Source organism: Parasteatoda tepidariorum, chromosome 10 (assembly GCF_043381705.1).
Source record: "Parasteatoda tepidariorum isolate YZ-2023 chromosome 10, CAS_Ptep_4.0, whole genome shotgun sequence".
NCBI lineage: Eukaryota > Metazoa > Arthropoda > Arachnida > Araneae > Theridiidae > Parasteatoda > Parasteatoda tepidariorum.
This window is the reverse complement of record NC_092213.1, coordinates 5,598,778-5,624,360: the sequence shown is the minus strand read 5'-3', so window position 1 is coordinate 5,624,360 and position 25,583 is coordinate 5,598,778. Positions and strand designations below refer to the sequence as shown.

The 25,583-nt window shown below is 28.8% G+C and overlaps 2 protein-coding genes across 2 annotated transcripts in view; one reads left to right on the top strand and one right to left on the bottom strand.

Moving 5' to 3' along the window:
- Window positions 1-25,583, bottom strand: part of LOC107451246 (SPRY domain-containing protein 3) — a 134,484-nt gene that overhangs the window by 18,130 nt on the left and 90,771 nt on the right. The gene's annotated exons all lie outside the window — the stretch shown is intronic.
- On the top strand, window positions 160-13,980 carry LOC107451252 (uncharacterized). Its single transcript, XM_016067295.3, has 5 exons — window positions 160-534; window positions 2,248-2,445; window positions 3,493-3,626; window positions 7,014-7,280; window positions 11,085-13,980. The coding sequence occupies exons 1-5, from the start codon at window positions 472-474 to the stop codon at window positions 13,285-13,287; spliced, it is 2,865 nt and encodes a 954-aa protein (XP_015922781.2). The 5' UTR covers window positions 160-471; the 3' UTR covers window positions 13,288-13,980.

The following is a 25,583-nucleotide window of genomic DNA, read 5'->3' as shown; positions in this document are numbered from 1 at the left end:
TAAACCGTTTAGCTACATATTTTAGGAAGAAAATTCTAATTAGCAAATAAATACAAGTTAAGTGCATAAAGATTACAAGCATTTATTCAAATGTAACTATTCCGTCACTAAATCTCTTTCAGAACTCCACATTTTAAATCACATGACTGAATATCAACCAATCAAAGTAGCACATTAAACTGCTTAGCAAATGTGGGCCAATAAATGAATGGAATAATTCTATGTTTTACTTTTTCTTTAGCTTGTTTACAAAATAGAAGAATTTTGGCATGATTTCTCAGATTGTTTCCGTTCTTTACTAGTATGATATTATGAATCGGATGATAATTTATGAAACAATGGAGGAATTAACTATGAGTTATTATAAAAATAGTCTTGCAAATAAAACTCTCTCCCCAAGGCTTTTAAAAATATTTAATTGCTTTCAGAATCATAGATCATTATGAAAAGTATATTTAATTCTTCACAGCTATGTCAACTATTACTAAATGCAAGTTTTGTAATCCAGAAACTGAACATTTCAATGTCTTGCGGGTAATTACTTCCACAGAAATTATTTTCAATGCAGATTTGCTTTTTTAGTGTTTATTTCGATGCACCCAAGTATCAAGTCCCAATAAAATACACTTATCATTGAATATATCAACCCGATATACTTTAACTTGCATTTATCAAATTAAAATAAAATAAGTTGTATGTTTATGCCTGGAAAAATTGAGTACCTAGATTAATCATTGGTCTCATAGCTGGTTTAGACTGAAGTTCTTCATATTTTTAGGCAAGCACATTTATAAATGAATGTTTTTCCCTGGTGTACTTGCACTTATGGAACCATAATAAAACAAACTATGTATAGTTGGATTAACTTTGACATATTTTTAATTACTTTATGTTTATCAAATGTGCATATACTTATTCTTGAACAATTTCTTTCTAAATACCTTGAACTTTTATTAATAGATTAACTGTTTAATAAATGAAACTGGTAAATTAGTATGTAATTTCAGTCAAATGCATTCGTCCATAGTTTAATAAATTTTTACTTAGAATCGGTTCTTGTATATTTTAACAAAGGACATTTCTAAATCAATACATCGTCTGATATGTATGCCAATCACAATCAAATAAGGAAAACTGGTTATGTAATTTAATTATTTGCTTTATGCCAGTCCAATATATGATGCATATTTTATAACTTAATTGATATTTTAACTTTAAAAAAAAAGAACTAAATGCTTTGTTCTGCATGGATTTATGCAAGTGATTGTTGAACAATGTTTTCATTGATATTATTCTAAACGCAGATTTGAAAACTTGCAAATTATTTCATCCCACTTTATTTCAAAAGTGGGATAAAATCAATTAAGCTTTATTTACTACTTTCCAAAATCATTTGATACAAAAATTGCAGTTATTATAAGGAGAATTATGTTTTAAAATTATTATATCCTTTGTTGAAATCGGATTCTCTCAAAATTTTGAGTATCTCGTTTGTATTTGGAAGAAAATAATAATTGGTTCACTCATTTAAATGATGGAAGTCACCTTTATTTAAGTTCAACTAATATGTTACATAAAATAAATACTGGTTAAAATAAATTGATGTGATGATTGTATTTAAGAGATCATTTAAATGTATATTGATGAAAAACTGGTGGTATAATTATTTACTTGTCTGTGTTTTGCAATTAGTGACAAACTTGGCCCCTTTCTATTAATTGATCCTGTACTTTGTGGACATTCTAAATGGGTAATCAATGAAAACAAATTGATAATCAATTTGATTTTTGATGTTTTATTTTAAGGTATGTTTAATATTGTATGTTTAACATACAATGTTAACATACAATTGTATGTTTAACATATATACATTGTTTAATATGCTTAAGCAATAGGTAAGAGTAATTAATGGATAAAAAGTTAAATTTTCTGTTCTTAAAAGAAGAAAAAAAATAAGGTGACCAATAATTAAATCCTGCATGTTTTTTTCATGATATTAATTTTTTATGTGCACCTTATCTATGCTTGTTTTTGTCTCACATACAAAATTAAATGTAAGGGTAGAATTGCTTTAAATAAAGTTTAAACTGAAAATGTGATAAAATCTGCAGAAATGTGACAATCTTCTAGCAGTTAATTGTGAGATCACTGCTGTAAAACATAATTTAAAATATCCATTTTTATTCATTTTTATTTTAAATATAATTTAAAATTCCAACTTTATGAAACAATTTTTTTTTCTTTTAGTCATTTTTACCTGGAGATTATGAATATGTGGTTTGTAGTTTTGATGGAGACAATATTAATTTCAAGACCCGTCTTCGAACAGACGGTAGGAACAGTACTTATGCTCATAAATGGCTTGAAGACTTTCAAATGCACTCTAAATGTACTATGAGAGTTGAAAGAACTTTTCCTCACTGTGGAACAAAAAATGTTTTTAAGGTATTTCTATGTTATTTTTCTTTGACATCCATGTCTTTTCTTTATCACTCATCGATATTGTTACTAATTTGTAAATGTGTGTGCAATTTTGTGAATATTCTTTCGTTGTGAGACTAAATATCTGAGGTGGACCCTAAATAAACTGTTTAATTTGAAAATTTGCAAGAAAGTCAGATAATTCTAATGTAATCAAGCAAGAAAATAACGCCTAACGTATTCATTCTAAAAGACTCTGTTTGGCAACTTTTTTGTGCCGACTGGGCAATAATCATGGCAACAAAATGATAGTTCTAAAAAATGCAAGTTTCAGTGCAGTAGGAATAAAATTTATGGAGTTCTACTGGAAGAATCATGTTGAAAGTTACAGGGTTTCGTCGTAAAGCCTATATAGATGGGGGTGTACCTCACAGAGGGGATACAGAGAGTCTGTTTGTGACTGCAATAGTGTTCTGATTTGCAAGTGAGTTCATAAAATCGTCTAAGGATCTAAAGCCTGTTTATTGCACTGCTATTTGAGTTGTAATTGAGTGCTAGAAATTCTTTTAATACTTATTGCAAATTTATTTATTTTTAAGTCAAGTCCATTACTTCTTTCTTACTTTTTTTAATTTATTTAAGTCATTATTTTATATTTTATGATCGTTTATGTTCGTCTTTTTCTCACATTAATCATTTCCAATAAATGGTTCTATTAGAAGCAATCGATTGAAGTTCTACTGTGTCATAAAGTTATTTCTTAAATGATCAATCGAGCTAAAAAAACTGTTAAATGTAAAAATAAAAAAAAATTTCACTAAACGATTAGTTCTTTAAAAATAAATTTCAAAAATTAAATTTAATTCAAAGCCTTGGTTTTATTTTTTAATCAAAGAAATTATTTTTCAGCAAATAGAGCGAGGTAAATATTTTCCCCAAGAAATCTAAATTCTTTATTTTTGTGCAATCTCAAACTTATATTTAAATTTACTATGAGTGGAAACTTATTGAAATAAACTTTTAATGTGATTGTTAAAGTAATTTATTATTAAATATGCTTTTTATTGTTAGATTGATTTGCGTTGTCAACACAATACTCGTCCAAGAAGTGAAAAATCTAGAGAGAGAGAATCATGCAAAAATACAGATTGTCCTGCAAAAATGTGTATCACTATAAAACGAGTTGTAACAGAAAGAAAGAGCAGGTTTGTTTTAATCTATACCTATATACTGTGCACCATCTTGGATAACTTTTGTTCTAATGATCAGATCTTCATGTTTTAGGACTCCTTCTTAAGAGGGTGATCTCAAACATGCTAATTAGTTAGGGTAGACAACATTTAAAGTTACGAAATCAGACACAAAAAAGGTCCTTTCTCTGAATAAACATGCCTTCTTTCATCGGATTCGAATTTCTGACTCTCAAAACATAGAGGTAGCTGCAATCTTGGAAATATAGTTACCATAGCATGGTCAGGAGAGCGATCCGAAGCTTAGACCCCATAGTGTTCGTTTTACTTTTTGCGTATTTCGCCATATCTTGAGAACTTTTATAGCGAATTAAAAAAAAAATTTCACACAATTATAACATTCCTTTGTTTAAAAGTTATTCCATGCAAAAATAAATTTTTGTAAATGTTTATTATATTTTTTATTATTTTATTTAATAATAGTTGAAAAAGTTTTGATTTGTAAAGTATGCATTTTTACGTCACTGTAAAGTATGTAATTTTACATGGCAGAATACAAAATTTTAGCAAAATTGGTTGAATAGTTCATGCAAAATAAAATTTTAAACATACAACTTCTTAGAAATTCAATATTTCAGAAACTATTCGACCAAATTTGCTAAAATTTTGTATTTTGCCTTGTTAATTTACATACTTTAAAATGATGTAAAAAATTGCCAACCTGACTTTTCAAACTTTTGTGATTCATTAGATAAAATAGTAAAACAATATTAAGTATTTTCTGAAATTTATTTTAGCTCGCAATTGTTTGTGGGTGCACAAATTTTATAATTGTGTGCAAAAATCTTTCAAGTTGCTTAAAAAGTTCCTGTTACATCATGAAATACAAAAGAGTAAAATACGTAAAGTAAGGTGCCCATACTTTGGATAGCTCTCCTGACCAAACTATGGGGACCACATTTCCCAAATTATGACTCTACCCCTCATATTTCGGTTGTCAGAGATCCGAATTTGTTTAAAAAAACTTATGTTTATTCAAAGAAAGCATGTTTTTGTGTCTGATTTTGTAACTTAAAACGTTGTCTGCACTAATTATTTTGCATATTTGAAGTCACCTGAAACTATTAAGAATGAGTATTAGAATGTGTAGATCCTATCATTAGATCAAAAGTTATTCAAGGTAATCCATTATTTTTTTTGTGGACGCACTGTACTTTAGTGTTGAATGTACTGTTCTCAATTAATTTATCGTATGATTTTCTCTACTTATGGTACTTGAATATAATTATCTTTAAATATTTTATGATGCTTATCACTTGATGTTTATTTAATGTCCACAGTTGCCAAATGTTGCAATTAGTTGCATAATTGTCAAATATCTGCATGACTTTTATTTTTCAGCAAAATATCTTCTTTTACTAGTTTTTTCTGATGTAACTTCAATTCTAAGAATACTTCAGTCACTTATCCCTGACTATTATCCCTTAGCTGGACTTAACTAGATTCTAGAATGCGGAGGCAGTCTCAAAATTTACAAGAAAGACAAAGCAAATGCTCTCTGTATTTTCTAATTTAGTACAGAAGAGAGCATTAATTCAATTTATTGTTAAAAAATTGTGCTTTATTAAGGCTAAATTTTTACTTAGCAAAGACCAAAGTTTGAATGAATGTTCATCTTCTAGACTAACTTTACTTTTAAAATGACTGAGATGTTGTACATGGATATAGTGTTACTTAGCTAAAATCTTTTCTGTAATTACTGAAAAATTGTAATCAAGTAAAGAAGAAAAGGAAAAGTGTGTTCTTTTTTTCATATATAAACTTTTTTTTCTATTTTAATTTTTTACTTGGTTATCAGCAGTCAGTACACATAATTTTTAAAAATTGCCACACTCTTGTCACATAATTTAAAAAAAATAATATTATTTCCACATTATTTGTATCTATTATTGTACAGTACAGAACCCGTTATCCGGAAATCAGAAAACCGGAAAACCAAAAAACCGGAACGAAATTCAATAAATTTCCCCGCCATTTAAAAAAAAAATTTTTTTTTTCCTCATAAGATTTTAGGATTTTTCTTTCTTTTTTGAAAGATGTTTACCTTACCATCATTTTGGAAATAATCATTAGTGTATTACTTGATCGTTTTTTCTTCTTTCTAAGATTATTTCCAACTATTTTTGTTTTTTTTAGTTGGGTTAAAACGGTTTTTTGTATCGATTCAGAAAACCGGAAAAATCAGTTATCCGGAATAGCGATGGTCCCGATCGTTCCGGATAATTGGTTCCCTACTGTACATTAATTAATTTCACAAATGCTCTTTTTTTATACATAACTGTTTCTCTGTTACATCAAAATGACAATTAAAATTTTCTTGTTTCATGTATGCACAAAATGTATTAACTACTAATTTTTCTTTCACAGCTTGCAGTTTAAATGTTTTCCTTATTATAACAAACCTGGTAGCAAAAAGTGTTCTGCATGGCAACTGATGTTGCAGATTGTCCCAGTCACTGCAGATTATTTTAGATTTTTTCTCTTTAAAAAAAAAAGTGAAAAGTTGTTGATATTAGAAAAAGGATAATTAATTTTAATGCCTAAACCTACTCAATTACAGTTACAGTTTCTCAGTAAAAGAAATTTTGTCACTCTCCAGATATATAAGCTAAAAGCAAATAAATGATTTTTAAATATTGAAATTAATTTTTTTTAATTAACAGAAATTTTGTAAAATAAAAAATTATAATTTCCAACAATTTCTAGTTGAGGCTGCTTAAGAATTTATTCTATTCTTTAAAAATATTATTGTATGGCAAGTGTAAATTAACTTTCATTTTTAATAACATATTTTTTGTGAATAATTTTTATTTACATAGTCTCTGTCTGATTGTCTTAGTGTTGTAGACATATTTATAGTTTGAAGATTGTGCTGTTAATTGACTTTGTAAATTCTTCTTTTAGAGTTTCAAATAATCATAATTAATAATTGTATTATACTTTTGCATTCTATTTTATATCTTCATATTAATCTTTTTAAAGTACAAATTGTTTCAGTTTGTGCTTTAATTTTATTATTTCCATATTTTGATTTTCAGTCTTTGGAATTTCTTAATTTTTGGTGTCTTTGATTTCGGTCATTCACAGTAACATATATATTGAGAGAGAGGGAGAGGGGAAAATATCTATGTAAGTTGTGTATGAAGAATATTCAAAATATATGTATAAAAATTATGTATTAAGTTAGTGCTAAATTTTTTTTAAATTAATTTTCGAATCAGTTTTCCTAAAAAATATCAAGTTTAATGAAACTCCATAACAACAGTAAGTTAATATTGTTATATTTGCTTTTGCTCTTTTGATTGTTTGTAAAGTCTAAAAATTATCATTTTTAAAAAATAGATCGAAGGATCCTCATTTACCTGACCACCCAACTGTAATTCAGATGGATTTCTGCCACAACCATGCTATTCTTACACCAGAAATTCTAAAACATCGAAGTGTCCTTCCTGATGTGAAAGAAAAGATATTAACTTTGTTTAAGTTTGGACATAATCCTGCCACAGCTTTAGATATGCATAAGTATGATTTATTATTGGAGCATGGTGAAAATTTTGAGAAAATATGTCACGATAGAGCTTTGTTGCCGGATCCCCAATTCTGTTATAGGTAAGAATGCATTTGTCAGTACTGATTTATTCATTCATAATTAATTTAGGGTTTGGCATTTTGTCGGGTAGAAACTGGATAAAATAGAATAAACTAAAATTGTCCAATACAACTGTTAAGCAATAAGAGTTATAAGTAGCTAAAATTTAATCAAATTAAATTTTATATAATATAAGAAAATTAAAAGATTTTCAGAACAATTAAAAAGCTATCTATTTTGTTTTAGTTTTACATGGTATTTTAAAATCCATTTGTCTTATTAAGAATCAGTGTGAATATTCATATGTAAAAATATGAACATTTGACCTGATTCTTATATTCTTTGATTTATGATTCCTATTTTCTTTGATTTTTAAAATTTTGACTATTTGCAATTGGGAATACAATCGAGGATTTTTTTTATTTAGTAGTATTAATAAATTTTTATCTTTATTTCTAAAAGTTCTTTATATAATTTTAAAATAAAGTTTTACTATACTCATTGATGTAAAATATTTACGTGTTACTCTTATTTTAATTTCTGAAGAAATTCATTAACTTTATTTTCCTTCCTATTGTTGCTTTTTAGTTTTCATATACCTGGTATACCTTGGAAACTAATACTATTCTTTAAACTAGACTGGAATTATAAATTACTGAAAAGTTGTTTTAATATATATGTTACCAGCAAAGTTTGAAAACCGGCATTTTATAGAATGCCTAGGCATTGTATATAATGCCTAAAACTAGCCGGCAACACATTTCCTAGGCATTCTATAGAATATCTAATGATAAACCGACAAAGTATAAAATGCATCTGTAATTCTTTTCGAATATTACTTGGCAAGGCTCCTGACTTTTAATGTGCGCCTTAAGCTCAGAATTCATCAGTTGCACTTTGCCCTTTTTACTTTTGCCCTTTGCTCTTTATGCATTTTGAATAAAAATTTTTTTAATGGCACTCTTATTATTTTTTTCAGAATAAAATTTCTATTTTTGAGAAATGCAAATCATTTACATAATAACCTCATCAGGAGGTTTTTATTTCATACTTTGCCTAAATAACATTTCTTATTCTATAGAATGCCTAGATATTATATACAATGCCTATGGAAAGTATGTAATACTTCTCATATTTCATAGTTTGCCTAAAAATATCCTACATTATATACAATGCCTAGGCATTCTATGGAATGCCGGGTTTCAAACTTTGCCAGTACCTATACAGCCTGCTATACAGTGCAACCTCCTATTATGGATAAGCTTGCAAAATCGAAGCCTGTCGATAAGGAGATATTTTAAATTCCCCTCGAATCTTCTATGAATAACCCATTATGTAAATTCGCCATACCTGGACGTGGACAGTCATTTTTGCCATGAGAAGTTATTTCCTATCTTTTCAAGCAGGAAGCTATCTTTTCTACATTTGAGGGAGAGAAAAAAATCTTTTTCTGCTTTAAATTGCAAGAAAAAAATATGCAACTTTTCACCGTTTTTAAAGTATGTAAATTTTTTGCCTAATCCATAACTAAGAATATTGTTAGGTTATTTCACTACTAAATAATCAATCTTGATCTTGTCACCTTATCTTTGCAAAGAAATAAGAGAAAATGATACTGTTCATTCAGGCAGTGGCATATTTTAATCTGGATACAAGTTAGACTCTACAAGCTAAAATGAGGTCTTAAATGCTCTTAATGCTTCGTCGCCATTGAAAATTTCTTTCATTTTCTTATCAATTTGAAGACTGTATTTAATACATCTGAGGTAAAAAAAAAAAAGAAAACAGAAATACAATTTTTGAGGTGTTCACATAAATGAAACATTTATTCAGACACTTGATAGATGATTAATTGTGAATATATCAACTCCATGGGTCCTCGTACCTTACAGGTAAGCATTACTTTCTTCTTTTTTTTCTTCTTCTTCTTCTGGGAATTGCGGGAGGTTTACATTCACGGAGGTATTAACCATGTTTCCTATCAAGTGATGGGTAGGTGTAAGAGGATGTAAACCTAATAATTGAAAAAGACTGGGGACTAAAAGCTTGCATTTGGTATCATATGACTAACTTGAATATCTGTGTTAGTAGTAGGGTTGGGTTTTTGACGTCAAAAAGTGGTTTTTGACATGACAAGGGTATAATACTGGTTTAAACCGTCAAAAACCCGTCAAAAATGTCAAAAACTGAAGTTTGCCAAGAAAATATATAAACTTCAAAACTACCAACAGTTGCCATGCATTATATTGAAATTTAATTATACTATAGGTAATCAGCAGGTTTTAAAATATTTTTTAATTAAAATTAAGGTAAAATAACAGATTTAAAATCTCAGAAATTTATATTCAAATGCATGTGCAGAAAAATTTTGCACAAAAATTGTTTAAATATTTATATTTAAAAAAATTTTTTTTTTCTTTTTGATACTTAAGAAAATTAAAAGTTTATTACTATGCATTTTTGACATATAAGGAACATATAACTAATATTTATAAGGAACTTACAAGTTATGTTGTATAAATACAAACTTGATATAAGATACAAGTGTATAAAAATTTTTTTTTAATGTTATACCGAATATCTTTATTATCCAGTATGTTAATTTGAATTTAAAAGTAGTTATATTTATGAATAATGATAAATATAATTGATATTGTTTATTATATTTATTTATAATTATTACACTTATCATTTTAAAAAATTTTTTTTTCTCCACATGTATTAAGAATACAAATAATGTATATCTTGAAAGCAAGAAGTAATTATTCAACAGCTGAATATTTAGATATTCAACAAAACTATATATAGTATTCAGCAAAATGAAATTCACAAGTATTTGGATAAACAAAATTTTCAGCATAGTAAATGAATAGGCTGAATATACTGTAAATCGACACTAGCTACTCTGTGTATTTAACAGAAAGCATTTAAATTTGTATTGTCTTATGTTAACTATGAATTAAAAAAAATTGAAGATTCCAAATTCAGAATTACTGATTTTTTTGAAAAACTAACAACCAATCACAAAAGTCAAACTAAACAGAAGAACATTACAGTCGCTGATCCATAAAATATTTAAACAAATTACTATGGAAATTTTTTAATTATCCTAATTAAATACATAATTTTAAAAATTAGAACATGCATCACACTACATAATCAAAATGAAAATGATGGAAGTAGAAATTTAATTCAAAATTCAATAGTCTAGTTCATTTGCTCCTCGCAGCATACGGTAGCACATAACTAGTTTTGAACATTTTTCTGTTTCTAATCTATTACGGAGTTTCGAATTAATTGGTCCAAAACCGGAAAACATCCGTTCTATTGAATCAGAACTGGCAGGGCATGATAAAAGTTGTATGACTAACTCTACAAATCCTGTATAAAAATATATAAATTTTATGTATTAATTAAATTTCACGTATGAATATAGGTTTTTGACATTTTTGACAGTGAGGTTTTTGACGTGACGGTTTAAACCATGGTTTAAACTGTCAATAACTGTTTTTTGTCAAAAGCCTGCCAACGCTGGTTAGTAGGGAAATTATATTCATTTATCTGTAGCTACATCTAGAAATGTGTATTTATATCAAACTTTTTCATCTATTTCTTTTGTGTAGAAAAAAATATTTTTTAAAATTTAAATAAATGTCCTTGTAGATAGTTATTGTAGATTATTTAATTATTTCTATATCATTGAAAATATTCTATGCACTAATAATTATTAACTTTTTTTACTAGTTAGTGCTTCTGTTTATTTTCTTTGCAATGAATCATTTGCAAAGTATTTGATTCATTTAAAATTTGCTTATTATTTTTAGGCTTTATTATAAAATAGTAAGGAAGCAAGGTAACTTATGTAATGGGGAGAAAGATGATGTTCAAAATAATCCAACTACAAACCTGCCTGACAAAAAACCATTGACTACTCTCTCGAGTTTTGAAAATTCTTCTTTCAACTCGCACCAAAACGATGGTTTGCACTCTGCGACTTTATCGCAAGACTCTTTAAGCAATCCTGATAAAAAATCTAAAAAGAAACGTAGACTGGAAAATTCAGTGATTGATCTGAAAGAAATGTCCATTCAGTTAGAAGATTTGCTGTGCAAGTTTTGCGAGAGTGGAGGTTTTGCTGGTATGCAACTGATAGAAAATAATACAGTTATGGCATTATGCACGCCATTAATGCATCGTATACATAATCTTGTGAAGAATAGTGGTGAGATAATATTTATTGATAGCTATGGGGAATTGGAAGAATCAAACAATTGCAGAGTTTTTTTGTTAGTGACATATAGCTGCATTGGCGCAATTCCAGTTGGTTGCTTAGTTACCACGTCCACTGAAAGTATTTATTTTAAGACTGCTCTTGAGATATGGAAGCAAATATTGCCCAATGGCTGTTTCTACAATAAGAAGGATGGTCCAGATATATTTTTCACGCATGACGACGAAACAGAAAGACAGTGTCTAAAAGAGATTTTTCCTAAATCCCAGTTATTAATTTGTCTGTCGCATCTCCTTCAAGCCACGTGGACTTTCCTTTCCGATCGGAAAAATGCAATTAAGAAAGATCACAGGTCGCATTTATTTTCAAAAGTCAAAGTCATATTGTTCTCCCAAACTGTTGAAGAATTGGAGATGAATTATGCTTACGTAATTAATGATAATTTAGTGAAATCCTATTCTTGTTGTTTAGATTATTTAAACCATCTGTACAGCATCAGGCACGAATGGTCTCTTGTTTATAGAAACTATATTATACCTAAAGCAGCAACTGATGTCTCATTCTTTTGGGAGGCTGCTATGATAGTGCTGAAAGATCCGATTTTAAGCCGAACTAGGACTTACAACCCCTTGCAAATCGTAGATTTTTTGTCGAGGCTCGATACTTATTACGAAAGAAAACTCATCGATTTGGCCAACAGTCGTTTCGATTCGGTTCGATTGTCTCGCTTTCTTTTTATCGAGCTGCCTCGAGAAGCTTACACGATTACTCAGAATTCGGAGAACGAATACGAAGTGCACAACGATACGAAAGATACGACATATCAAGTGGACATTACTCTAGGCATGTGCGAGTGCAGGACAGGCAAATCTGGTGCTCCTTGCAAACACCAGCTTCTGGTGTTCCGCAACTTTCCAGTTCCTATCTACGACTGCATCCCCCCTAACACGGTCGAAGAGAAAAACTCCCTCCTGCATTTGGCTACGGGGCAAGCGATAGAAAGTGAATCTAGTAGTGATATAATTACAAAAGCGGTTGAATCCGCTATGGAGGAGCCGTGTCCTACTCCGGAGATATTGCCGGATTTGGAAGCATGTGGTGACAACGACTTTTTCCTTGAAGAAAATCCATCATGTGCAACAATGGTGCAAAGCTCAGAGTTAAGTCATCCCAGTGTTCTCAACGAACCCAACTCGTCACTTTCTTTGCAAAATGGATCTTTAATAGAAACATCAGTCTTGGATCATCACTCTCCTATTCATTCGCAGGATGTTGCCATTCCTCAACACGGTTTACTTTCCCAGTTAGCTGCCAGTAATCATCAATCCATTTCCTTAAATCATCCAGTGAGTTCCCAATTAAGCCAGCAGTTAGTAAACATTGAAGATAACATTTCCCATTTGCCTCACGGTTCAGCCGAAACTGCGATCGTTCCGGCCCCTCCTCCTCCGCCACCACCCTGCCCTTCCGTTAGCAATTTAGCGTCAGACGAGCAGGCTGTAACAGAGCTTTTAAACCAAATTTTCTTGAAATTAAAGGAAAGAACGATGGTATCACCTCAAATTTTCAAGCCTGCTTTAGGAACTTTTTTGAAGAACTTAAATAATTTGTCTGCGGACTCTTCTCTCGAGTATGCGCTCTATTCTTTTGGAAAGTTTTCGAAATCGGCCAGCCCTCTCTTCAAGAGAAAAATAGTCAATAATAAATTAATCGGTTTTCAATCTATCGGTGACATGAAGAGAAAAAAACTATCTTTACAGACTCTTAGAAATTCTACCTCAAAGAAGCAGTTATAACAGCGAAATGTAGATTTGATTTTTAAAAGTGTTACGAATCATTGTGTACAGTGTGCAAAATAAGAAAAAAATTTAGCGTCTGAATAACTTTTGGTCAAATGATCAGATTTTATTGGTTTGACCTAAAATGTGTTAATTGATTTGTGTGGGTGATATTTTAGGGTACAAAATCGGGCAGAAAAACCTAATTTTTCTGATTATTCAGAAAAAGTTGGTTTTTAATAGGTAGTCCAAAAAAAAAATATATTTATGTACGTTTTTTTTCCCCAGGCAATTTGGATTTTTGACTTACAAATTATGGTCCCAATAGATCAGTCATGAGGGTGGCAGAAAGTTTGAACTCTTTATGTTAAATTTGGCTATTTTATAGTTTGCCATATCACCCTAAATATTTAAAAGAACAAATTTATTTTTGCACACAATTTTTAAACTCGTTTATCTAAAAGTAATTTCATTTAAAGAATAATTTTTCAGTTGCTGCGAAGATATTTTTATATAATTTTAATCTGCAATTTTAAATGAATATTTACAAAATTAGAACATAACTGTTAAAAGTAATTTCATTTAGAAATTAATTTTTCAATTGTAAGGTAGACAAATTTTTACATAAATTTTTAATTTAATTTACATAATTTCAAATGATAAATTTCTAAATTTAAACATAACTGCTCAAAGCAATTGCATTTAAAAAAATGTTTGAGTTGAAAAGTACAAAAATTTTTACATTAATTTAAAATATGTAATTTTTAATGACAAATTCCAAAATTTGAATGTATTTTGTTGAATAGTTTCTAAGTGGTGAAGTGTCAAAATGTCCTTCTTTGAAGTCCTCATTCCTCAAGAATTATTAAATCGATTGCATTCAAATTTCGGATTTTATCATTTAATATCGCATAGTTTGAAATAATGTGAATTCTTTTTTACCTTAGGATTCAAAACATTTTTTACTTATAATTAAAGTTGAGTAACATAAAGTATGAAAAATAATAAATAATTAAAAATGATTTTTAAATGGAAGTACCTTTGAGTTGTTGTTGTTGCTAACTCCCATCTGGTCTGACGGGGTCAGACCAGATCAATGAATCCGTTGATATTAAGAAAATCCGAAACCAGAATGGGAGAGGAATGAATGTCGTTCCAGTCCAGCCCTAAACTGTTCAAGATGTGCTCAGGTGATGCCTGGTTTTGTTGGCATTTAGGGCAAAGAGGAAAGATCTTTTGATTTGCAGAAAATGCGAGACTTTTCAGGTGTCCACTGGCCAGTCGGGATAAGCAGGTGTTGGTTTGCCTGTCACCAGGAAGAGATAGAGAGAGTCCTGGTCTTTTTGCTTTATACCAGTAATGAACAGGTGGAAGCAGCCACTTTTGTTTGTTCTGGTCCTTTTGCCTTGCAAAAAGTACCTTTGAGTAAATTAGTTTAATAAATGTGATCAAAAATATTTTTGTTCATTTCAATATTTCCTGAAACATATGGCAAAATATGCAATAAATGCAGATTCTAAACTTTCTACTGTTCTCATGGCCATTGAAATCATGTCTTGAGAAACAAAAATCTAAATCTGTTTTTTTTTTTTTTTTCTTCCAAAAAAGGTATATTTATTCAGGGGAAGAAAAAAAACACATTTTTATGCCCTATTTCATACTTAAAATACTGTGTGCCCAAATCAATTAACATATTTAAAGTGAGCTCCTCAAATCATTGTGGTGTTCTTTTTTGTATTCTGCACACCATACAGGGCGCAAAATGAAAAAAAAAAACGGACCACCCCGAATAACTTTTAATCTAATGATCGGATCTTCACATTTTAGAACTCATTCTTAATTTTTCAAGGGGGTGACTTCAAATATGCTAATTATTTTGATATTTTAAGGTATGATTATTTTATTTTGAAGCGATATTTTAAGGTATGAAATCAGACGCAAGAACGTAATTTCTCTGAATAAACATACCTTTTTTTTATTTGAATTTCTTACCCTTTAACAATAGGGAGTAGTCGCGATTCGGAAAATATGGTTCAAATAGTTTGGTGAGGACAGCAGTCCTAAGTTTTGACCTCCCAATGTAGATACTTTAAAATTATGTAAAAATTTATGTATCTTAAAATTCTAAAGTTTTGCGACTTTTATTAAGTAATTAAAAATAGTAAAAATTTACTAAAATTTAGATTTAGATAAGTTCTTGAGATATGACGATATACGCAAACGATAAAATTAAAGTTAGGGGGTCCAAGGCTTGGACCTTTGGAATAAGAATCCATCGGAAAAAAAAGTAGGTTTATTCAGAGAGAGTCCCTTTTTGTGTCTGATTTCGCAACTTAAAATATCTTCTGCACTAAATAATTAGCATATTTGAAATCACCCCCGAATTATTAAGAATGATTCCTAAAACGTGAAAATCCAATCATTAGATCAAAAGTTATTAAGAGTGGTAATTTTTTTTTATTGGCACACTGTGCATTAGTTTTCAATCTAATTTTTAACTAACATTTGCCAAAGTAATTCATTAAGAGTGGTAATTTTTTTATTTATTGGCACACTGTGCATTAGNAAAATGGGAAAAAAAAACGGACCACCCCGAATAACTTTTAATCTAATGATCGGATCTTCACATTTTAGAACTCATTCTTAATTTTTCAAGGGGGTGACTTCAAATATGCTAATTATTTTGATATTTTAAGGTATGATTATTTTATTTTGAAGCGATATTTTAAGGTATGAAATCAGACGCAAGAACGTAATTTCTCTGAATAAACATACCTTTTTTTTATTTGAATTTCTTACCCTTTAACAATAGGGAGTAGTCGCAATTCGAAAAATATGGTTCAAATAGTTTGGTGAGGACAGCAGTCCCAAGTTTTGACCTCCTGGTGTAGATACTTTAAAATTATGTAAAAACTTATATATCTTACATTCTAAAGTTTTGCGACTTTTATTAAATAAAAAATAGTAAAAATTTACTAAAATTTAGATATGGATTGGAATTTTGATTTAGATAAGTTCTTGAGATATGGCAATATACGCAAAAGATAAAATTAACATTAGGAAGTCGAAAGCTTGGACCTCTGGAATAAGAATCCGTCGAAAAAAAAGTAGGTTTATTCAGAGAGAGTCCCTTTTTGTGTCTGATTCTGTAACTTAAAATATCTTCTGCACTAAATAATTAGCATATTTGAAATCACCCCCGAACTATTAAGAATGATTCCTAAAATGTGAAGATCAGATCATTAGATCAAAAGTTATTCAGAGTGGTAATTTTTTTTTTGTTGGCACACTGTGCATTAGTTTTCAATCTAATTTTTAACTAATATTTGCCAAAGTAATTCATGTTTGTTACAAATTATCATTCTACAAATTATAAACTTATTTAAATATTACTATCTCATTTTTTTTCAATAATTGTTTTCAAAAATAGTCTAAGCATTGATTTCAATCTTTTACTTTTATTAATTTAGAATCTAAATATCATTAATAAATTCATTCTCTTTCTTTCTTTCTTTTTTTTTTTTGCGATATATGTATTCTGTATAACCTGCTTCTAATGTATAATTTTATCTCCTACTTCTTATATAACTAGTTACTAAACTATAACTGCACAACTACTTACTTAACTATTTCTAGAGTGTGATACATTTATTTGTTATAACTTTTTTTTTTTAATTTTAATTGTCATTTTCAAACTGAGTTCTGGGCAACATGTTTGTTTTCCTGAACAACTTTGTTTTTTGTAATGTTAAATTGTGAAGCAAAACTCAACAGTGAAATATTTTACTTATATGACTTTTTGAGTAAAATAGGGGCTTACAAAATTATTATTATTTTTTTTTCTTAATATATTTATTTTGTCCTTTCCTGATTCAATATTTTTGCTAATTTTAAACTGAAATTTTTTTTTTTAAGGAGTTTTGTTTTCGTATTTTCAGTGATTTTTTTGTTGCTCTTTTATTTCTGAAATTAAATAGGTAGTCATTACATTGTTCAATATATTTCATAGTTATTAGCCATTTTTAATAATAATTCAATTTTAGTAGATCACTTTAATTTTCGAAGAACACTGTTCTGAGAAATACAATTCAAAGTGAATTTTTTTGTTTTATAAGCTTTTAAAATATATTAATGGATTACTATGTAAGCAAATTACTGTAACAAAGTTTGGAAACATTTAGGTAGTATCTTAGTTAAGTAACTTTATTTGCATTTCATAGAATATCAAAAAATGACATAAACAATCAAAATTATATTCTATATCACTCTAAAAATAAATCATAATACTTCTTTCTGTTACCAATATATTTTATAATAATTATTTTAACATAAGGACATTTATTATAATTATTTCAAAAATGATTGGCTTTGTCCTTTTATTTATTTATTGTTATTATATTGAAAACTTGACTTATATTTGAATTAAGATACAATTGTCATGAAACAATGAGTATATTTTTATATGTAGAATAAACTTTATCTGTTGATTATTATGAAGTGGATTTTTTGTTTTACTTTACACAATATATTACACTACATCATGTGCACTATTTAAAATGTAAAATAAAAAAGAATGAATTTATGCATTGAAATTTTTTTTTTTCAAATACTCTTGAAATATAAATTTTTTTACTTAGATGAATCTGTTTATTAAAACGCTATTAATTCGGTGTTTAAACAGTTAAAATGACCATCCTTTTCTGCTTTAGTGCTTAGAGAAAATTTAATTTGATAGGAAGAAAACCAAATTTTATTTCGTGAGGTGAGAATTTATATAAAACAAGAAATGTCTGCCTTATTTAAAGGAAGAAGGCAATCTAAAGGAGATTCGATCTTCCATGCTAATGCGCACCTGACAGTGTTAAAATGAAAATTAATTTCGCAGATTTTCCTAGGTTTAAGGACATGTGATCCTTGTTTGCTCACTGGCAACAAAAATAAATGAGCCGTGGTGGCTTAGGGTATAAAGCCTTCGCCTCCCAATGAAGTTAACCGGGTTCGAACCTCAGCGATGGCTCGTCGATATGAATTCCAGAACCGGCTTCCACTGACTACAGCGGTGGACCGATCATGGGTTTGAGTCCCCTTGCTTCCAGGCTAATTATGGGAGGTTTTCGAGGTTTACCTCTCTGTGTAACGCAAGTGCGGGTTANCCAATATATTTTATAATAATTATTTTAACATAAGGACATTTATTATAATTATTTCAAAAATGATTGGCTTTGTCCTTTTATTTATTTATTGTTATTATATTGAAAACTTGACTTATATTTGAATTAAGATACAATTGTCATGAAACAATGAGTATATTTTTATATGTAGAATAAACTTTATCTGTTGATTATTATAAAGTGGATTTTTTGTTTTACTTTACACATTATATTACACTACATCATGTGCACTATTTAAAATGTAAAATAAAAAAGAATGAATTTATGCATTTAAAAATTTTTTTTCAAAAGCTCTTGAAATATCAGATGAATCTGTTTATTTCAACGCTATTAATTCGGTGTTTAAACAGTTAAAATGACCATCCTTTCCTGCTTTAGTTCTTTCGGTGAGAAAATTTAATTTGATAGGAAGAAAACCCAATTTTATTTCGTAAGGTGAGAATTTATATAAAACTAGAAATGTCTGCCTTATTTGGAGGAGGAAGGCAATCTAAGGAAAATTCGATCCGACCAAAAACTCCGGTTCCATGCTAATGCACTCCTGATAGTGTTAAAATGAAAATTAATTTAGCAGATTTTCCTAGGTTTATGGGCATGTGATCCTTGTTTGCCCACTAACAACAAAAATAAATGAGCGGTGGTGGCATAGGGTATAAAACCTTCGCCTCCCAATGAAGTTAACCGGGTTCGAACCTCAGCGATGACTCGTCGATATGAATTCCAGAACCGGCTTCCACTGACTACAGCGGTGGACGGATCATGGGTTTGAGTCCCCTTGCTGCCAGGCTAACTATGGGAAGTTTTCGAGGTTTACCTCTCTATGTAACGCAAATGCGGGTTAGTTCCATCTAAAAGACCACCACGAAAGCAAAAATTTCTCCTACTACTTGATTAGAGATCCCTTGTTTTCTAAATTACAAGGCTGCAGAGTTTAACATTGGTAGCAGCCCTAAACTCAAAATTTGGTTCGGCTGTTTAACGACGGTTATAAAATAAAATAAACGTTATTGGTTGACATTTTTAAAACAATACTTAGTTTCGTTCTAATCCGCATTAACTGAAAGGCTTTTTTTTTTTTAAGAAGCGCAAATTTTATGTTTTATTAATGCTGCACGTCCATAAAGAGCGAGTTTTTTATTCAAATAATATATTTTTCAGTTACCCTACTTTAACATCAAACAATAAAATATTTCCCTTTTAAAACTTTCATTGTGTGTTGAATTGTCTAGTAATCCTATGTGTGTAGAATTAAATTACAAGTGGTCATCTTTTGTTGGGCATTGTTTTTGCACTAAGCTTAACAAGGCCAAGCACAGCACCTGTTTTAAGATTTCCACACTATCAGTCTTAAAAATGGATTAACTAATTTAGGTAAATTCACCCGTAAATAGCTACTGAGAATTAACTGATATAGTGTGACGAACGTAGTATATTTGGTTTCATAATGTTGTACAAAAGTGCCAGGATTCGAGATTTCTCACGCCATGAACTGGACCGAAAACCTAATGAACAGAGCAGTGGTCGGAAAAACTACATTTTTTTGTAGTTTACTATAACTACTTTACTACAAATGTAGTTAACAACTGCTACAACTACTTTTTTTTTAAAGGTAGTGACAGCAAGCTGCTTTCGAAATGTAATAGCTATTTCACTACTTTAAGGAGTCGAGCTTAATTTACACCTACGTCTAAAATGGATTTGAATAAAAAAAAATTGACTTACAGTAAAAATAAGAAATCATTAAGAAATATTTCTTCATGTTTACACGAGCCAGTATTTGTATTCTAAAACATTTTTTATCTTCCTATTTGTTCATATAAACCTTCAGTTTTTTAAGCCTTTCTCGACAGCGAATATTTAATTTGAAAAATGTTAGGAAATTATCAAGTAATAGTAATTTCATGAAATGTTTAATGCTCTTTTATTTCCTCTAAAAATTGAAGCACATTTGCTTCTGAAAGTGTGACCCAAGTAATTAATTATTTATTATTCTATTCGTAATGGTTAGCTGAAATATTACTTTTATGTGTCTCGAAATTCACAATTCTTGTTAACTCACAGTCAAAGGGGCATACAAAATTGCACTGACAGACCCACGATGATTTGTACCCTTTAAATTCTAAAAGTTCGTTGTGTTAGAACCCTGTTTCTTTACTAAACTAACGCAGAAAGAAGTTGTCAGGAATCTGCAACTACTGTGTTTTTTTTTTCTTTGTATCGCACTGTTCACTACACTGCTTTTTTTTAAAAAAAGTAACACCACTGTACTACAAACTACGAAAAAAAGTAGCGACTACAGTAGTTTCACGACTTGTAGTGCGCTACTTCCAACCACTGGAACAGAATAAAGAAATTAACAAGCACTCGAAAACGGTGATATTCTTTTGGGAAGAGAGAATAGTTATAGCTCCTTTTCGGTTCAAAACTACAAACGTAAACGCCATTCCCCCATCATATTTCGTCCGTCACCTTAAATGAAATATCTCAAAATCTGAAATTTAATATTGATTTACTTATGCTTTACAATATAAGTTAGGTTTATATAAGTCAAACATAACAAAATATTTGAATATTAGGACCAGTTCAACATGAACAGGAGGTTTTGCAGACATGGGACAGAACTCGCTTTCCCATTTAGGATCTTGTAGCCACAAACATGACCAATCATCGCAAATGTAGGGTTAAGAAATATCGTCACGCAAGTTTAAAGCATGCTTTGAAGAAGAAGAAAACTAATTTCATCTATATAAATGTAGAAAAATATGTTGGGAAAGATTTTGTTTTGTTAGATATGTAAAACATACAATAAATTGAGGGACATTACAGAGCTCGTGTAATATGGTTTTATTGGATATAGGGTTGCGCCTCATGACTCAGCAGGAAAAAAAAAGTTTCTGAATCTTGTAACAAAATGCCCTTTGTACATTTTTCAAAACAGCATTTTCTAAACATTAAAATATGAAATAGTAAAACAATGTCTTGGAAAATAAAATTCAAATTTTAGCACAATTTTCGAACTATTGGTTAAAAATAAGCTGATATTCGAAAATTAACTTACTTTTTGCTCGAAGATTTCTTCAATTCATGATGTTTTAATCTATTTATCTGCATTGAATTTTTAATAAATATGTACTCGATGTGTCTCTAACAATAATAATCCTAAAACATGAAACAACAAATTATTCTGCGCAAACGACTTTAAATTGCGTAATTTCAGATTTGTGTTATAAGTTTTAATTTTAAGCTTTTATCTATAAATACATTTCAGGTTTCAAATTTTACTACATCAACATTTTTTTAAATCATACAAATATTTTAAAACTAATATTTAAAAAAAATTTAGAATATATTATGAGAAATCGTATTTTTTTCATGTCTTTTTCTGATGAAATTAGAGATTATCGTCTGCAAGGGTGACCTTTCTTGAAGCATACATACTGGCATATGATTTTTCATTTCAAAGGAAGATATTAATAGACTTAATCTGTATTTAATGTCTTTGGTTGAGCTTATTCTTAATATGAATGGAAAGTTTTTATTTTATTCTATATTAAAGGAATAAACTTTTATTTTTTTTGGTTATTGAATAATTTAGTAAATCAAAAAATAACGAATAAGAGCCATTTTTATTTTTATGATATAATTTGTAATTTTTTTATATTTTTTATTTGTCATTTTTAATTTCTTGAAACTATATTTGTCAAATATTTATTATAAGCTATATTACTTATTTTAAGCTATGTCGATAAATACATTTCAAGTTACAAATTATACTACATCTAAAAGTTTTCAAGTCGTTCGAAATTTTAAAACTAATTTTAACAAATTTTTAGAATATATCAAAAGAAAAACGTATTATTTAAATTTTTTTTTGAAGAAATGATAAATTATCGGCTGCAAGGGTGAGCATGCATATTAATATATAATTTTGCATTCCAAAGAAAGATTTAAATACGTTTTTAATATCTGTGATTGGCCTTATTCTTAATATGAATGAAAAGTTTTTATTTTATTCTATTAATGTAGTATTGGATTTGATAAAAATTTTCTTATTGACTTTTTTTGTCGCTGTTTTTGAATAATTTGAAGAACTAATGAATAACATACATTTTTATTTTAATAACATTATTAGTAATTTGTTAATTTTTTTCATTTCCTTTTTATCATCTTTAATTTCTTGAAACAATATATCTACAGAATACTTATCATGAACTATATTTTCCAAATAGTAAAATATTGAATTTTATAAACAAATTATACATTTATTACATTTTAATACTATTGAATTATGCATTCGTTTCCCCTAAAACGCCTTGGTGTGCCCTTTTCGCTGTTATAACAAATAAATAATTTAATTTTTTTAAGCTTACTTATTTGTAGTTTAGGTCATGTCATATTTTTTCTGTTTCGATATAAGTTTGCACGCACGAACTAAAGTAGGAAAAAGAAAAATGAGGTTTTGTCTCGCTCACTACATACACAAAAGGTGCGGTAAGTCTTATTCTCTGTTTTCAGCTCCTATAAACATATATTAAAACTATTTTTATTTCTCATATAATTAACTATAAATCATAGTTTTTTAATTCCATCTAAAAAACCAATCATCTATGAATATTATCATCTTAATATAAAATGTTATCTTAATTGTTATCTTAACATTTTTAAATCTCATTTTATACCCTAATATGGCTCAAACTAAGCATACTGAAATTGTAACAAATTTAACCAATTCTTTAATCGTTCATTTTGATAGTGAAGTTCAACTTAAGCTGATTGTTTTAATGGTTTATAGCTTGAGATCGCAGAACAATTCCATAATTATGAGAATGTAAGTTTCGATGCATTTTAATAATCTTTTTTTTTTAAGACTACTCTATTATTAACCCTCTTTCATGTCTATAAATGACATAGTTGACACTCAAAATTTTAACCACTTTCCTTACTAACTAGAGGGCTTAAACCTCAACAGAAGCCCTGGGCTTGAGGACAATGTGAATTTCAATCGCTATATGACGGGTATAAACTTCATTTTCTTGGAGTTTTAGTAAAAATATTTTTTCTCCACTTTCCATAGTATTTAAATTATTTAATTGGATACAGCTCTATTTTAGATAATAATATAAGTCTAGAATTTATCGTTAGTAAATATTTCAACCTTTTACAACTATCATAACAAATAAAACAACACAAAACTAAAAAAGAAGAAAATATTTAAATAAGATGTTCAAAAACTGTATTTTTCTAATTGACTAAACAAGAGAAAAAAATATGTTTGTCGGACCTAAAAATGCAAAACGTCACTTTCGCAGCCGAAAGTTATGTATCACCATAACTCCCCAAATAATCCCTACACGTCTCTTGTGATACTTCCTACACTTCCGTTTTAGATCAGACAAACATAAAACTATTTCCTCTTTTTAATTGCTCCTAAAAAATGTAGTTTTTGAAATATTTATTTTATTTTAATATGCGTATTTTCAATACGTATTTGAAGGAAGTTAAAATCATACTATCATAATCTACGAGACTTATACGAGAAAAGAAAAAGTCTAATGTACTCCCAGTGTTTTTCACATTTTTAAATCTCATTGAAATAAGCTCGTAACAAATTACAGTGAAAAACTTTTCAAAATTCATTATAGTGTAAAAATAGTATGCTTTAATATCTATCATTTTCCCTTCTATTCTTATGTCTATGTTAGAAACTTTTCGTTTGCTCTGTAAATGATAACATCAAACAAGAGTTCATAATTAAATTTCTAACCTGAAGCCCTCTTTATAACTAAGTAGTACTTTTATTACTAAAATTTTTTAGACTAGTACTAGCACTAAAAACTATCACTTTCATAACTAAAACTTTTTAGATTAGTTCTAGCACTAAAAACTAGCACTTTTATAACTAAAACTTTTTAGACAAGTACTAGCACTTTTATAACTAAGACTTTTTAGACTAGTGCTAGCACTAAAAATTAGCACTTTTATAACTGAAACTTCTTAGACTAGTACTGAAAACTAGCACTTTTATGGCTAAAACATTTTAATTTCTTTATAAAGCACTTTCATGTATAGTAAGCTCATTCAAACGGATAAAAAATGCTTTTAAATATGCTACCGTTAAATTGTGAAATCGTTTATTTCATAGAATGACTAGATATTTCATTAAATAACTAGACAAGTCAGTTAAAGTACATAGAAAATTATTGATTTAACTAGGTATTCTATAGAGTTACAACTATTTGATCGTTAAAGTGTGAAATACGGCACTCGAAAGTTTTTTTGAACCGGTTATAGCTGCCTTTAGTCCGTTTTGAACCGGTTTGCAATGACGTGAGTGTGTGCTGTTGTTTTTAGAGGTAGAATTTAGAGGGTGTTGTTTTTCCTTATCATTTATCAATTAGTCATCCGCAATAGAAATAAAATGTATTTTTCGAGAGATTTCAGATATTTATGATCCATTAATTTAACTTTGAAATTGTTTATTTTTCACTTTAACGGTCTTTCATTAGTATGATTTACACCAGCAATAAAAATGTTGTGGTCCAATGGGACCACCTAGGTAATCATTTAGTGGTCCAAACACTAAACAAGTATGCCAGACAAACTTGAAAGAAAAAAAAGTCGAAATTCATAATTAGATAGTTCATCTTGTGGTATACATTAAAAACTATTTATTACCCTTCATAACACCCTAAAACTTAGGTTCATTACCTCATAATGATTAAAGATTAGTATTTATCAAAGTTAAGTGGAAAAAAAAAGTTGAAATGAAATTAATGAATAGTATAAATAAGTAAATGAGTTAAACAGAAAGTAAGAACAAATAAAATATTGTATTTATAATTATTTATCTAAAAATTAAAAAAGTTTAAATAAGGTCAATTCTAAGAGAGCAAAAAATATTATTTCATTGATGAAAATCAGCGAAACTTGCAAATTTGAAATTTTAATATTTATTTTTCAAATTTTTTGTTCCAGACTCTTTCAGTTATTTCATTCGAATAGCACGCAGTTGAATTCCATACCATACGTAGAACAGTAAAATTAGTACAATTTTTTTCAAAATGCATAGATTTCGATCCAAAAAATTATTTTTCGTTACTATTTTGTAAATTCCAAACGTATTTCAAAGCGACATATTTGTCA